The 14092-nt window shown below is 41.8% G+C and overlaps 1 protein-coding gene across 1 annotated transcript in view; it reads right to left on the bottom strand.

The window, feature by feature from the left end:
- Positions 1-1587: 1587 nt before the first annotated feature.
- The window catches only part of skor2 (SKI family transcriptional corepressor 2), a 53668-nt gene continuing 41163 nt past the window's right edge, over positions 1588-14092 (bottom strand). Inside the window, exons 8-10 of the mRNA XM_067982272.1 lie at positions 9181-9236; positions 5602-5692; positions 1588-1768 (exon numbers count right to left, since the gene is read on the bottom strand). Coding sequence (XP_067838373.1) covers positions 1588-1768; positions 5602-5692; positions 9181-9236 — 328 coding nt within the window. The remainder of the gene's footprint in view (positions 1769-5601; positions 5693-9180; positions 9237-14092) is intronic.

A 14092-nucleotide genomic window follows, 5' to 3' on the forward strand; every position in this document is an offset into this window, starting at 1 on the left:
GACCCTCTGGCTCAGCTACTCACTGCTCTGCCAGGGGTAGGCGATTTTTGTAAAGAGTAGGGAAATTGTCACTATTTTAGGATAGGATCATTAGAAAAGGATATTCTGACCATCAAAGTCCCTGTGCTTCCACAAACCAATCCAATCTTCACTATCATGGACTCTACCCAAACTTTTTTATTAACCTTTGGTGAATATTGTACTTGTTATCATGAAGGATGTCAGTAGTGGGGAATGAGAAATCTATGGGATTAGATTAGACTGGGCTTGATGGCCGGCGCGGACATGAAGGGCCGAAGGGCCTCTATCCGTGCTGTATGACTCTATGACTCATTGCACTATTCTCAGCCAACAGTAGAATTGAATATTCTGGCAGCTGCAAAATAAAAGTCCCTCTACTCTATCACAACCATGTGCCTCTACCTGAACTTCAGAAACACATTCTTTACTGCACCAGTGTGACATTTTCCATCCCCTAAACAAGCAAAAGGCAATCTCATTGAGACATAAGAAAATTAAAAGGCAGATAAGGTGACTTCTCTGAAAGGCATTGTTAATTATGTGCTCATTTGGGTGAAATTAAAGGCAATTTTGCACTGTGGGCCTAAATCCATTAGGAACCTAGAATCATTTCACATAGGACTCTTACAGCCAGCAGAGAGAGGAGGTCTTCACCCATCAGCCTGGATTGGATTGAAATTCAGGCCCAGTGGTAAAAAGACAACGTACTAAGCCACTGCTGCACCCAGTCTCTCTCTTCCCCACCCACCCCCCCCCCCAATCCACCCCTTTCATCTCCTAAGCAAAGGTTCTGCAAAACTTCTTCCTGTCCACCCACCCCACGTTCCCCACCCCACCACCCCCCGTGTCAAGGTAAATCAAGGAAACTCCAGAATACCCGTCTATACGTACTTCTATCTTTACATTATACACCCTGGAAAAGTTGCCTTCCTTGAAATGATAGTTCCAGGGTTTCAGAAGCTCATGCTCCGCTGAACGTTCTGTTATCTTTACAACCCTCAGTTCTCTTCTTAACCACAAATTTATCGGCAGGACTTGATTCGAATTTTTTTACTCAATTTCCGGCCTGGCAGCCAGCCAAATTGAGAGGGAAAGTCTGCTATACAAGGTCGAGGAGGATCAGAAGATTGCGGCAGGTTTGCTTAGGAGTCCGGGAGTAAACACCCCTGTTCCTCCTTGCCCACAAGCAGTGCTGGAAAAGCACTTACCTGCTGGATTTGGCAGTTCTCGCCTTCCTTTAGCTGCCGGGTTTCCCGATCCCTGGGAAACCCAGCCCGCTGCCGTTAAATCCAAAAGGCTGCCAAAATCCGAGGCACGGAGCCTCATTAACATATTATAATGACTGACCCGCCTCTCGAGAGCGGTTTACTCGCCTGACCCCCGACCCGTCCGGTTAAACCGGAAGTAGGTGGGCTGGGGTCGGATTTCCCATTTTTAAGAATTTAACCCATCCACCCGCCATTGTCCCGCTTGTCCAGGGGGGTTAAAATTTCCCCAGTTGTATTCGCCAGTAGTAACGTGGAGGTCATCGATGAGACATTCAACAGGGCGTCCCAATGAGGCATCTCATTGCTCACACGTGTCTCTATAGTTTTTGTCCACCACTTCACAAATGCAGGAGATGCATGCTTGGCCAGAGAGATCTGGTGGTGAAATCCCATTGCGGCTATTTCTCTCACAGCTGAATGTTACCATTACTTCTTTCTCCATGCTAGATTCTTCTAACGACCTGCACTTCTTCCAGTATCTAAAATCAAATATAACAGCATCAATGCTAAGAAAATAAGCAAGTACAGAAAGAGAACAACATGGGAGCAGTGGCAGTGATAACACTCAGCCGTGAGAGAAACAGTTATGACGGGATTTCACCGGCAGGGCCTGTTATTGCATCAAGCCTGTCCCTTCTATAGATCATATATAATTTGTCCGATCTTGGACACAACCCAACCGAGTTTTTAATTCATTAAGAAATCTAGGTGCAGGACACTAGCAAGGGGGAAAAGAGTAAGAATGAAGAGGAGGTACAGTAATGGTGGTTTAAAAGCCTGCAGATCATAGGAGTAAGAGAAGACCGAGAGAGGTAAAGAGTTCCACAGCATTAAGGATCTGGAAAAGAATGCCATAAAGTGTGAGAGGTGGTGCGATGAATAAGAAAAGGTCAATGGCAAGAAAGGCCACTTGGCCCATCAGGCTTACCCCTCTGGAATTTAACTCACCCAACCTACTAACTTGAACTCCCCTACAGTATTTGATTCTATCACCTTACCGAGTAGATTATTCCAAAATTTATCAGCCTTTGATGGAAGAAGCTTTTTGTATGATCTTTTTAAAATTTACTTTTCACTAATTTAAATTTATATCTTCTTGTTCTACTGGCCTGTCTGACCTTAGACTAGTTCACTGGATTCACCTTATCTGTGCCATTTAAATTTTATATGCCTCAGTGAGGTTGCCTTTTGTCCTTTCCTTTAGACTATAGAGTTGAAGCTTCTCTAATCTGTCCTGATAGCTTATCCCTTTCCTACTTGGGATCATTCTTTTTGCTCTTCTATGCATGTAGGTCTATTTTGAAGTGTGATGACCAGAACTGCATATAGTAGTCCCGGTCTGGTCTGACCAGTGCATTATAAAGTCTCAGCACAACCTCAACTGTAGACATACTCCACTGTTCTGATTATATATCCCAACATCCTGTTCACTTCTTTATTTGCTTCTCCACATGGTCTTGACATTAAAAGTGACAAGTCTACCATCACTCCCAAGTCTCTTTCAAAGATCTCCTATGCCAACTATATTCCTTCATTGTAAACCTATGTTGCTCATTCTTACTTCCAATGTGTAATACCAAATTTCATCTGTCCAGTTGCCAAGCAGATATAAATTCTTCTGTCCTGACTATACTTTCTATTTTAGTATTGTGAGCAAATTTCATAAGCTTACAATTAGTTTCTGCATTCAGGTGATTTGTGTAGATAAGAAACAACAAGAGTCTAAGCACTGACCCCTCCTCCCCCAGTATTCCACTCGGCATCTTCCCCAGTCTGCCATTCGTGTCAGACCAGGAAGGGGCTTTTGCATCCTTCCACCCCATGACTGTTAGGAATCTATCCAACTGCAGGACAGGTAGCGGCCTTGCCCATCCCCCATTACCAGTTTCCATCTATAAAACAACTCCACTATCTTGAACCGAGATCTCTGGACTAGAGCCTGTTTAACCTAGTTGGTTAACCGAGTTGGCTAAGGAAGATTGGGAAATTAGATTAAAGGGTATGACGGTAGATAAGCAATGGCAAACATTTAAAGAAATATTTCAATATTCTCAACAAATATACATTCCATTGAGAAATAGAAACTCTACGGGAAAAGTGATCCCTCTGTGGCTAACTAAAGAAGTTAAGGATAGTATTAGATTAAAAGAAGAGGCCTATAATGTTGCCAAGAAGAGTAGTAAGCCTGAGGATTGTGAGAGTTTTAGAAACAAGCAAAGGACCAACCAAAAAATTAATAAAAAGGGTCATTTTCAGGTTGGCAGGTAAGCTGTGAGGAGGACACAAAGAGTCTGCAAAGGGATATAGACAGGTTAAGTGAGTGGACAAGAAGGTGGTAGATGGAATATAATGTGGGGAAATGTGAAGTTATTCACTCTGGTAGGAAGAATAGAAAAACAGAATATTTTTAAAATGGTGAGAAACTATGAAATGTTGGTGTTCAGAGAGATTTGGGTGTCCTTGTATAAGAAACACAAAAAGTTAGCAAGCAGTTAGGAAGGCAAATGGCATGTTGGCCTTTATTGCAAGGGGGTTGGAGTACAAGAGTAAGGAAGTCTTACTACAATCGTAGAGGGCTTTGGTGAGACCTCATCTGGAGTACTGTGTACAGTTTTGGTCTCCTACTTGCCTTAGGGGCGGTGCAATGAAGGTTCACTAGATTAGTTCCTGGGATAAGAGGGTTGTCCTATGAGGAGAGGTTGCGCAGAATGGGCCTATACTTTCTGGAGTTTAGAAGAATGCGAGGTGATCTCATTGAAACATATAAGATTCTGAGGGGGATTGACAGGGTAGATGCTGAGAGGTTGTTTCCGCTTGCTGGAGAGTCTAGAACTAAGGGGCATAGTCTCAGGATAAGGGGTCGGCCATTTAAGACTGAGATGAGGAGGAATTTCTTCACTCAGAGAGTTGTGAATCTTTGGAATTCTCTACCCCTGAGGGCTGTGGATGCTCAGTCGTTGAGTATATTCAAGGCTGAGATAGATAGACTCTAGGGGAATCGAAGGATATGGGGATCGGGCAGGAAAGTGGAGTTGAAGTCGAAGATCAGCCATGATCTTATTAAATGGCGGAGCAGGCTCGAGGGGCCAAATGGACTACTCCTCCTATTTCTTATGTTCTTCACCTGCACCCTTTTCTTCCTATGGGGAGGGGAAGAGTGCTGCTGCAGTGATGCAATCCCAGCTCTACCATGCATAAAAATATTCTTTCAAAATAAATTAACAATAACAAGCTCTATCGCTCTATTACTGTAACATTAGTGCAATACTTCTAAAATAGATTGCTCTAATTAAGAAAATTATATAGAAAGACGACTAAACTGTCCTAGCCTTACACATAATCATGTTATTAACTTAAACATAAAAGAGTTTTGAGTTTAGGGAGGAGGAAGAGTGTGCAGGATGGAGGAACAAGAGAGAAAGTACAAAGTGGCAGTGACTATCATAGTATCGATTAAATAGAGAGACAAGAAAGGTTGCATTGGAGAAAGGTCGGAGGCAGGAAGTTAAAGAATTAACTGTCTGATGATTAGCTTTTATTTGGTTATAAGGAGAGATGCCAGACGAACTCCCAGATATGGGAGAGTATTCTAGGTTTGGATCAACTTTGGCTTTATCGAGCTAAACTTTGCTTGTGCAGGGAAAGAAGTATTTAACATGAAAGAGGAAACTGAGCTTCCTTGAGGATTGAGGTAGCTTCAATAAATGAAGAAAATTTGGGAATTCCATTTGTGACTAGAGACAATGGCCAGGAATTTCTCCCATTCTCCCGCTGGGGGTTTCTGCTGCACTTCTGATAAAGTTACGGTGGCATCTTGAAGAAATTCCTGGCCAATGACTAAGGGTGAAGCCAAAGATAAGAGTTGCTGCTGTTGATTAGATTTGCAAGTGACATGAAACTGTCTCCAAATAATTGAAAGAGAAAATACTTTTGGTGGTCCTTAGAAGAGTATTGAGAATCAAACATTCTGCTGCAAGGTTGTGTGCACTGAGGGCGTGCGATCTCACGAGATAAACTTTTGTACAAGTACACTCTGGTCCCCAAAGGTAAGCCGGCAAGTTTCTCAACTAGCTATTTGACTTTACAACCTACATTGTTGAATTGTAGCCAATTAATTTCAACTGACTTATGTTTCCCTAGTCTCAGCAGTTCAGGAACTAGAGTTGAAGCCCAGGTCAACCCAGCCCATGTGCGGAGTATCTCTTTATCTGGCCAGACAGTGACGGGGAACTGACAGTATAACTCAAGTCTGCCGGTTCCACATTGCTTTACTATAACACAGTCATTAAAAATTGAAATTATTCAAACTTACTTTCTGAGAATTGTCACCAGCATAGTGACAGCAGTTATCAGAAGGATCACTCCACTCACTGACAACATGGCGATCACATATTCAGTGGATCCTGCATTCAAGAAATGGCACAAATTGATCAAAAAAATAGTCTATAGAAAGTTGCAAAAGTAACAATATTGAATTAATATTTCTAATATTATGGGGCAAACTGGGACCGAAGGAGAGTTGTTTACTATCCATTGTGGCACTGAATCACACAGACCAGAAGGTCCTCATTCTGATTCATGATTTGCACTGAGTTAACTGATCTCAGACACGACACCAGCTGAGATGCTACAACTTATCTTGGCACCCTGGGCTGCTGAGGGAACAGCCAGGGTTCCTGCTTCTTATCACTATACAGTGAAACCTGCTGGAAAAAACATGTGCGGGCATCAGGTGAGGACAAGATTAGATTTGTCTGTGATGCCTTCCATGGTTGAATAATCTGCCAAATCTGCTTCAAATGTTTATAAAGGTGAGAAAGGGTCATTGCTGCAGTTTAGGTGCTGAGTATCAGACACTCCTAGGTCAGGTACAGCACAGATTAGGTGCAGAGAAGCACCTGATACAATGCCCAATAATCAGTGAAATTCCTGTTTTTGCTAATTTTAGTGAAAATGTAATTGCGAATATAACATAGCAAAAGTAGATGTGAGTATAATGTGGCTTTTTACTCAGGTTTACTTTTTTTGGCTAAAATTGGTGAAGAAAGGAATTTCACCTCTTAACCCCAGTCTGAAAAAAACTTTTTCTATTTTCCACATCAGCCATCTTTGCTCCATCTCTGAGGAGTGCTAATTAGTTTTCTGCTCCCTGCCAACATTTACTAGCAACTGGGTTGAGGCTTCCCAACCTCATCTCACTTTAGAACTCTTCCAGCCAGTGATAGAGCAGAGTCTTATATCCCCTCTGCCTGAAGCCTGGTTCAGAGTGTTTTATTGCCATTTGCAAAGGTTACAGATCTGGTCAAGGCAAGGTATATATGTTGGGTTATTCAGCACTTGTACACTACATACACTTTGTATGGTTAGGTGAATCATTATGGTACATGATGCATGATTACATGACACTCACAAATACAGAAGAACATAGTAATGGATATGTAAAGTGATAGTGTACAGTTAGATGGCACTACTTATAAGCATGGGTCAGATTACTTCGCAGGAGGTGGCTGCAAGCTGTACTTTCATTCATTTTAAATATTAAATGTAGGAATTTGCAACTATCAAACTATTCAAAAGCAAAGGCCCAGATTTTTCTTGTAGCTCCGTGGAATGAACAGTCAGTATTTTATCTATCTATGTACAGTACAGTATCACGTACAGCGCAAATCACATCGTAAATCGGAATGTCATATTTTAATGACCACTTAACCAAGATTTGCTCAGTTAGCCAAGCTGATTTACATGATCATCTAGCACCCTGACAACCGACAATCAGGGCAGAGAACTAGCAGAACCAGGCCCCACCCCAGTTGATATAATTTAGATAATACCTGAGACTTTAGTCAGGATTTTCCACTTTGGCGTAACGCCAATGGGATCTCGGTGGATTGGCTTTTGAGTCCACCACCAGCCTCTGGTCCTGACCTTGGCTGATTTTCAGGGTTAGGTCACTTTGTATATTTTAGGTGGGCTACCCAACATCTTTTGGTGAGCCTGTCTGTCAGGTGACAAAGATTAGCTTTGGCAGGACTGTGGGAACCTGCTGCAGTGTAACATGGCCCCAAACTCATTTTTTCATTCAAAAAATCCCACCTAGCCACATTAGTCTGCGCGATTGATTGCCCTGCGATTGGTGACTCCTTAAATTTCAAAAGGCACCCCCACCCTAGCAACCCATGACAATGTTCCTAGTGCCCAGCATTGCACTAGGACGCAAATGATGATAAATACGTTAGACGATGTTTTCCTGCCACTTGTGTGTCCTTAGAATACACGTGCCCGTATTTGGATGGAGGTATCCCACATCTCCTGTCACTTCTGGTGGAAAATCCCAGAAGTGAAGGGTGCGAGTGGAATGGCCCCTGAAGTATTTCCCCCCGGATGCAAGGACTGCCTCTGTTTGGTCTGATCACTGTTGCTTACGATACAGTTGAAATACCAAGTTTAAATGGGAACTCAAGTCTTGCCCCGACTATCCTATTCACCCCATGTCATTACTGCTGGGTAAAACCATTGGAAAATTATGCTTACACATGAAATATCGCTACTTGAGCAAGATACCAGACGCCTGTGAAACCACACCCCTGCATCAGAAGGAGAACTTTCTTCTTTTGTTACTCCTAAGCCGCAATTATGTCATCCAGCATACTCGTCCTCGTCCCTGCAACCTCACTGCATTGAAGTCAAGACTCATATGGACATACGAACAATGACGGACAGGAAAAGACCCTCTGGTCCGTCCAGCCTGTCCCATACAATCATGATACCTTGTGTATCACAATATATACACTCCCCACCTCACACCATGTGATCTCCTATTGTAACTCATTTTGTTCCAGGGCTTCAAAACTGTGGAACTCTATCTCCCTTCGTCTTTCCTTCCTCATACAACCTGAAGGCTTTTAAAACCTAAGCTTGGTGTCACCTTGTCACACCTTGACCTCCAATTTGGGCATTGGCCTTGAACCAGTTTTCTTAATAAAAAGATCTTAATCAATTTCTTTTCCCCCGTTTTTGCCCTTCTCCTGAAGGTGCTGACTTATGCTAGCATGTAATTACATGGTGCTGACTACCCTGTGTTACTCACTCAAATGGCCTTTCTTCATGTGTGACTCTAGACAGTGAGTTTCTGTAAGCTATTCAGCTGTGGAGAACATCACAGCTAAGTCCAATCGTATTCTCACCTGACATCTGCCTCTGCGCACTTTTGAGTAAGGGTGACTGGAGAGTGATTCGGAGTAGGAATTCAGGCTAATTTTTCTCACTCCTAGCCTGGCACTCTGCAACGAATGTGTCCCATCCACTGCTCCAGCTGAGATTAGTTAACATGGCACTTTCTTGGGTTCAGTACCATTCTATTATATTTATCGAGCGGCGGAGTTCTATAATCAACTAATGTATATGTAATCAAATTATCTACCACTTATGGGGTTGTTCTAGGAACCCTAAATATAAATTGTAAGATAATGCTGTAATTTAATCTGTGACAGCATGATAACCCTTCCCTCACTATAACACCCACTGCTACACTACAAAGTTCTGATAATGTAATATCCCCACTCTAAAATTGACCCTGTAAATATATTAATTGCAACACACCCATTATTATAAAATTTGTATTATGCACAATCTCTGTCTAATATAAAATCCAGCCACTCATCATACTTATTATAACGCTGTCATATGAATAACTTCTCTCACTAATAGTAAACCTTTACAAAATACCTTCACTATGCCTTGTTATAATAGTATAATATACCATAAAAGTGATCCATATAAAAACCCTCTGCTACACGCACTGCACTCTATTGCCACATGGCATTGTATTACTGTGGAAAAAGTATCGCAAAGAAAATATTCCAAATATTTCACATTAAGATTAAAAACTCACTCATTTTGGTGTCTGGTAAAATATCGTCTGCTGTTGGTATGTAAATTGCTGGCATTCTGAAACAAAAACAAGATCATTCCATTAGGCAGAAAGATTTTACAGATTATAAAACACACAACGGCTGCCCAAGGGGCTGTTCTACGACAGGTAACAGTTTGAGACCAAGTACCAGCTTAGAGCAACGTGGATCTGGAAACTCCAAGTTGTACTGCCGACTCTGTGTCACTCCCTGGCCAGGCAAAGCTGAGGTCTATGCGCTCAGTGCTCACCAGTATCCGAATAGTGGTTAAATATTAATGTAAACAAAAAGCCGACCTGATCGTCCACTCTGTGCTAACATTAAAAAGATTAAAGTCACATTTACCAAGTATACAAATAACTTTTAAAACTGCTTCACACCAGTTGAAGTTATACTCCAGCCAGAACTGGTGCATCAATATAACTGATCCATTAAAATATCAGAATTTATTTTCCCAATAGTTTAATAAAAACCACAATATCAAAACGACTTTTTAAAATCATTCAGTACCTTGCAGCTATTATATGCAGCTTGGGATGTGGCAGTGTGGCTTAAATGAAGAATATTTAAAGAAGGAGTCACCAAGGTATTTCTTAAAAGCTTGCTTTCTTACCGAGCAGATTAATTGCTAGGAGGTGCTACCTTTATCTGAATCTCGGGGAGCCATAAAGTGGTGACTATCGACTTTTTATCAGTTTATTGTCGCATTAACTTAAAGCATAAAAAACACGTAAGTCCTTCAGCAAGCCCAGCCCCCTCTGCTGTCAGTGCAGGTCTGCCTATACTAGGGGAGGGAGGGAGGAGAGAGAGGAGAAGAGGGAAGGGGAGGGGGGCAGGCGGGTGGAGAGGAGAGGAGGGGAGAGGCAGGGAGGGGGGAAACTGATTTGTTATCCTGAAAAAACCATCTGCCCAACCATTTAATAAACTAAGGGAAAGATCTTCAAAGAATAAATTTCAAAGTTTTGCTCAATTAGCTTTGAGAGTTAAGGATGAATTTCAGAGATGTATCTTTCTGTATTGGTTGGAAGACTAAATGGGTTGTGTAGAGGCTATGACCAGACAGATGACACATTATCAGGAGAGAGAATGGGCTTGATAGTTTAAATGACATTTTCTTGTTCTGTGCTTTCATTATTTCATGCCTGCAAGAAATTTGAAAACGTATTACATAAATATTCTGTGAGGCTGAAGATTCACCACCTTTAATTCCCTCCTACCTACGTGCTTTGTACAATTGGGATAATCATTTATGTTGTCTCTTTAGGGCCCCCTGTATCATACCTGAGAGCTAAGCTAGCTTTTCACCAATGCTGCTCTGTAAGGGGATTCTAGAGCGTGAATGTGAATGGCCCAGAGGGTCTCAATCTCTAATGTCACTCTCTTTCCTCTGTGGGGAAGTATTTTATCAATGCTTACACCCATTCTCTATAACAGGCAGCCAGTCCAAAAAGCCAGTTTTATGCCTGGGCAGCAAGTTGAAAATCTACACCATTGTGAACATTGTTAGTTCTGTGGATCGCAACAAATTTTGACAATTTTTATATCATGATTAGCATCAGGTCTGGAGTAGCACAGCCAACTGCAGGAAAATGCTTCCATCACTGTACCCCAACAATGTGCTTTAGCCCAGAAAACCAACCCCTATAGCTTCGGATTGAATCGTTCCGCTTTCCACACCAGTGCTATAGCTCCCTGAGATTGCCAGTTAGCACCAGATTTGTGCTGTTTACATTTATATAGAATTCCTAATATAGAAATTCTTCAGAATACTTTATAGATAGAGATGGACACAGATAGGAAAAGGAGGAATGTAAAGGAGAGACCATAAACTAGTGAAAGGTAAATTTAAGTAAAATATCACAAGGAACTTTATCATGGAAACAACGATAAGTATCTGAAATAATCTGCCAGCCAGTTAGTAGAGATGTTAATTTTAAGGGTGCTCAAAACTCAGTTAGATGCTAGACATGGTGCGTATTTAGAATTCGAGAGGAATAGTCTTTTCTTCTGAGACCACAAGCATGGTTGGAGATGAGTTTTTAGGAGGCTTTTGAAAGCAGGGAGGGAGTGAGCAATCAAAATGGTCCTGGAAGGATTGATCTGTGATGGTGGAGCAGAGGGAATGGGGAATGAGAGTAATTCAGAGTCAGAGGAAGAGAGAAGGGCTCCAGCAGGAACATATGACTAGAGAAGATTGCTCAGATAGGAAGAGAATCGATTTGCTGTGGCAGAGGGAGTTTGGTAAGTTTGGGGTGATCGGTATGTGGAACTCTGTCAAGAAAAGACATTGGCTGCAGAGTTGAGGAGCAGGGTAGAAGATGGAAGAGGCAGAGGTAGCATAGCAGGCAGCCTCGATTTTGAAAGTAAAAAAGTCTATGAGCTACTCAAATTTTTATATGAGGATGAAGGATACAGGGTTGGAAGGTCAGAAGAGAAAGTCTGTTGCCGAGGTGTTTGGGGTTGTTTTTGTTCTCAGTATGATCGTTAAGTAATAGGAGCTTAGGAACTAGGGAAGGGTTTAAGACTGGCCAAATCATTTTGCACAGGATCCCTACAACCAGAAGACAGAAGAAACTTCCATACCATCAATCCTGGATGAATTTGAAAACAGGCCCAATAGGTGAACCAAGTCCCCAATTTACAAATCTCAGTGATACAAATGTAATGTGGGTGATATAGATCAGGTGAATTACAGGAAGCTCCTACGTACAGAATGACGCAAGGGATAGCTAGAAGGAAGTTTCAAGGCTAAACCGTATCAAGATTTTCAGCTGAGTAAATAATTCACAAAGGTGAATCTTGTGTCATTTGTAACTGTGATTGGACCTTGAGACAGGCTAACAGTTTGTCAGTCACTGTGGGACCTGGTACAGCATATTATATAATGTAATAGACTCTCATTTCACTTAATTGTGTAAAATCATGCAAAGATTTAAAAACACACCTTAACTCCTTGATGCTCTGACCTCTGCTCACCAATCCTGTTGCAGCCCAGAACTTGCAAATCCATTGGTGAGGAACTACAGTTACAGATTCACACCCAGTAACTCAATGATGCACTGTATGATTATTTTGTACATTTCATAGGACTGGTTTTATGACAGAAGTTTCCTCCCAGTAATGTGATTTTGTAAATTTGGCCCTTGTATGTACACTTAGGAAATTTCGGGAACAGCTTTCAGACCCAACAAGCCCGTTCTTTTTAACTGATGTCAACCCCAGCTACCTACCTTCCCACCATATCCCTTCTCTCTCCAGAAATGCATCTATTTTGTTCCTGAATCCATTTGTACTGTCTGCTTACATGGCCTTTTCTGGTAACTTATTTAATAAATCTATTACCCGTCCCAGTTCATTCCTAACTTTGGGGTATATTTTACTCCTTTTGGCAGAAATGTTTTGTTTCTGAATTTAAATGCTTGCCACCAAAATGGTGACTGGTAGCGATGTTCCTGACATTGAATTTGTGAAACACAAATTGGATAATGGAAGCAACAGAAACTGTCCATTTCCATGGACCTGTAGAAATACTAAATTGCCCATTAATCAGAATGAACGCTGAAAATTTCATTCCATCAGCAATGGGATGGGCAGAAGTGCGAGAAAGTGAAAATAAGCTAAGAAACTATGAAATATGAAATTTAAGGACTGAGGTTAAGCAGCAGGACCAGGTAGTGTACAAAGCATAACCTTGTTAAAAGAGGCAGCATGGAGAAATACTAACCTTGTTAAAAGAGGAGTCGCAGGACTAGGCATGCCCCAGACAGTAATAGAGTATAAAAGATTGGCCCGCAGCCACCAGATTCACAGTCGGAATATCGGAGAGCTCGATCCTTCCAGGGGATGTAAATGCTGGCGGAAGCCTAATCCTGTGTAGCTCTCAGAAGAAGAAATAACAGAAGCAGATGTAGCGAGAAAGGTAGAAGTGTCATCCGCACCAGCTGTCCAATGCTACATGGGTAATATGCTTCTAGTTTGGGGTTGTTAGTAATCGCTTGATGATATGTGTATTTGCTGTTTGTGAACAATAAAGCCTCAATTCTTTACCAATACGATGTCAGGTCGAATTGATTAAAGGAACTACCGTACCTCAGTACAGGATTCCAACAGAAGAGAGCAAGACTTTATTCCTATGGATTGCCACTGATTTTGAAAAGTCTGCTTTAAACATTGGGACTTATAGAGCTGATAATAGATGGCATCATGGATACTCATACTAACAAATGAATTACTTTCCATGACCAACAAACGACTCTCCTGTATTCACATGGAGATACTTTTAAGTATTTTTTTTGTGGGCGACGTTTCAAAAATAAATGCAGCTTTATTGAATACATTTAGTCAACACTTACGTTCTTAAGTGTCATACGTGCAGTTGGAGGGATGGATTTTCCAATTTGGCAGGGTTGCCATCAGGAATGAGTGAGGACAGGACCTCTGCCTGCCATCTTAACCTGTTGAACTCTGCAGGGACAGGCTCATTATAATAATGATGGCAGGTTGCCAGTGCTGTTGAGAGCTGACCTCTGGGCAGGTTCAGAAATCAGTGCTGCTGCAGCATTTAACTAACTACAGCTGCTTCAAGGAGACCACTGTTTTGGAAACTGGCAAAAAGGAATACTGGCACAAAGAATTATTTGAGGGTGCTGCAGCAGGGCACAGAGCCTCCAGGTTCATGAACTCCTCTGTAAATGTTATTATTGCAAATAATGGAAAGGAGGAATCAAATATTTGGCACCACGGGAAGCAGATTAATCAAAGGAACGTGCAAGCACAGTGGAAGGAGGTAACCTTGGCAGTCAGTACCATTTTTAACAACCCCCACACAGCAACTCAGTGACAGACGTTCCATGACCTCACCAGGACATCCAAGGTAAAAGGAAGCAGTCACAC

The sequence above is a fragment of the Heptranchias perlo genome, chromosome 1 (genome assembly GCF_035084215.1).
Source record: "Heptranchias perlo isolate sHepPer1 chromosome 1, sHepPer1.hap1, whole genome shotgun sequence".
Taxonomy (NCBI): Eukaryota; Metazoa; Chordata; class Chondrichthyes; order Hexanchiformes; family Hexanchidae; genus Heptranchias; species Heptranchias perlo.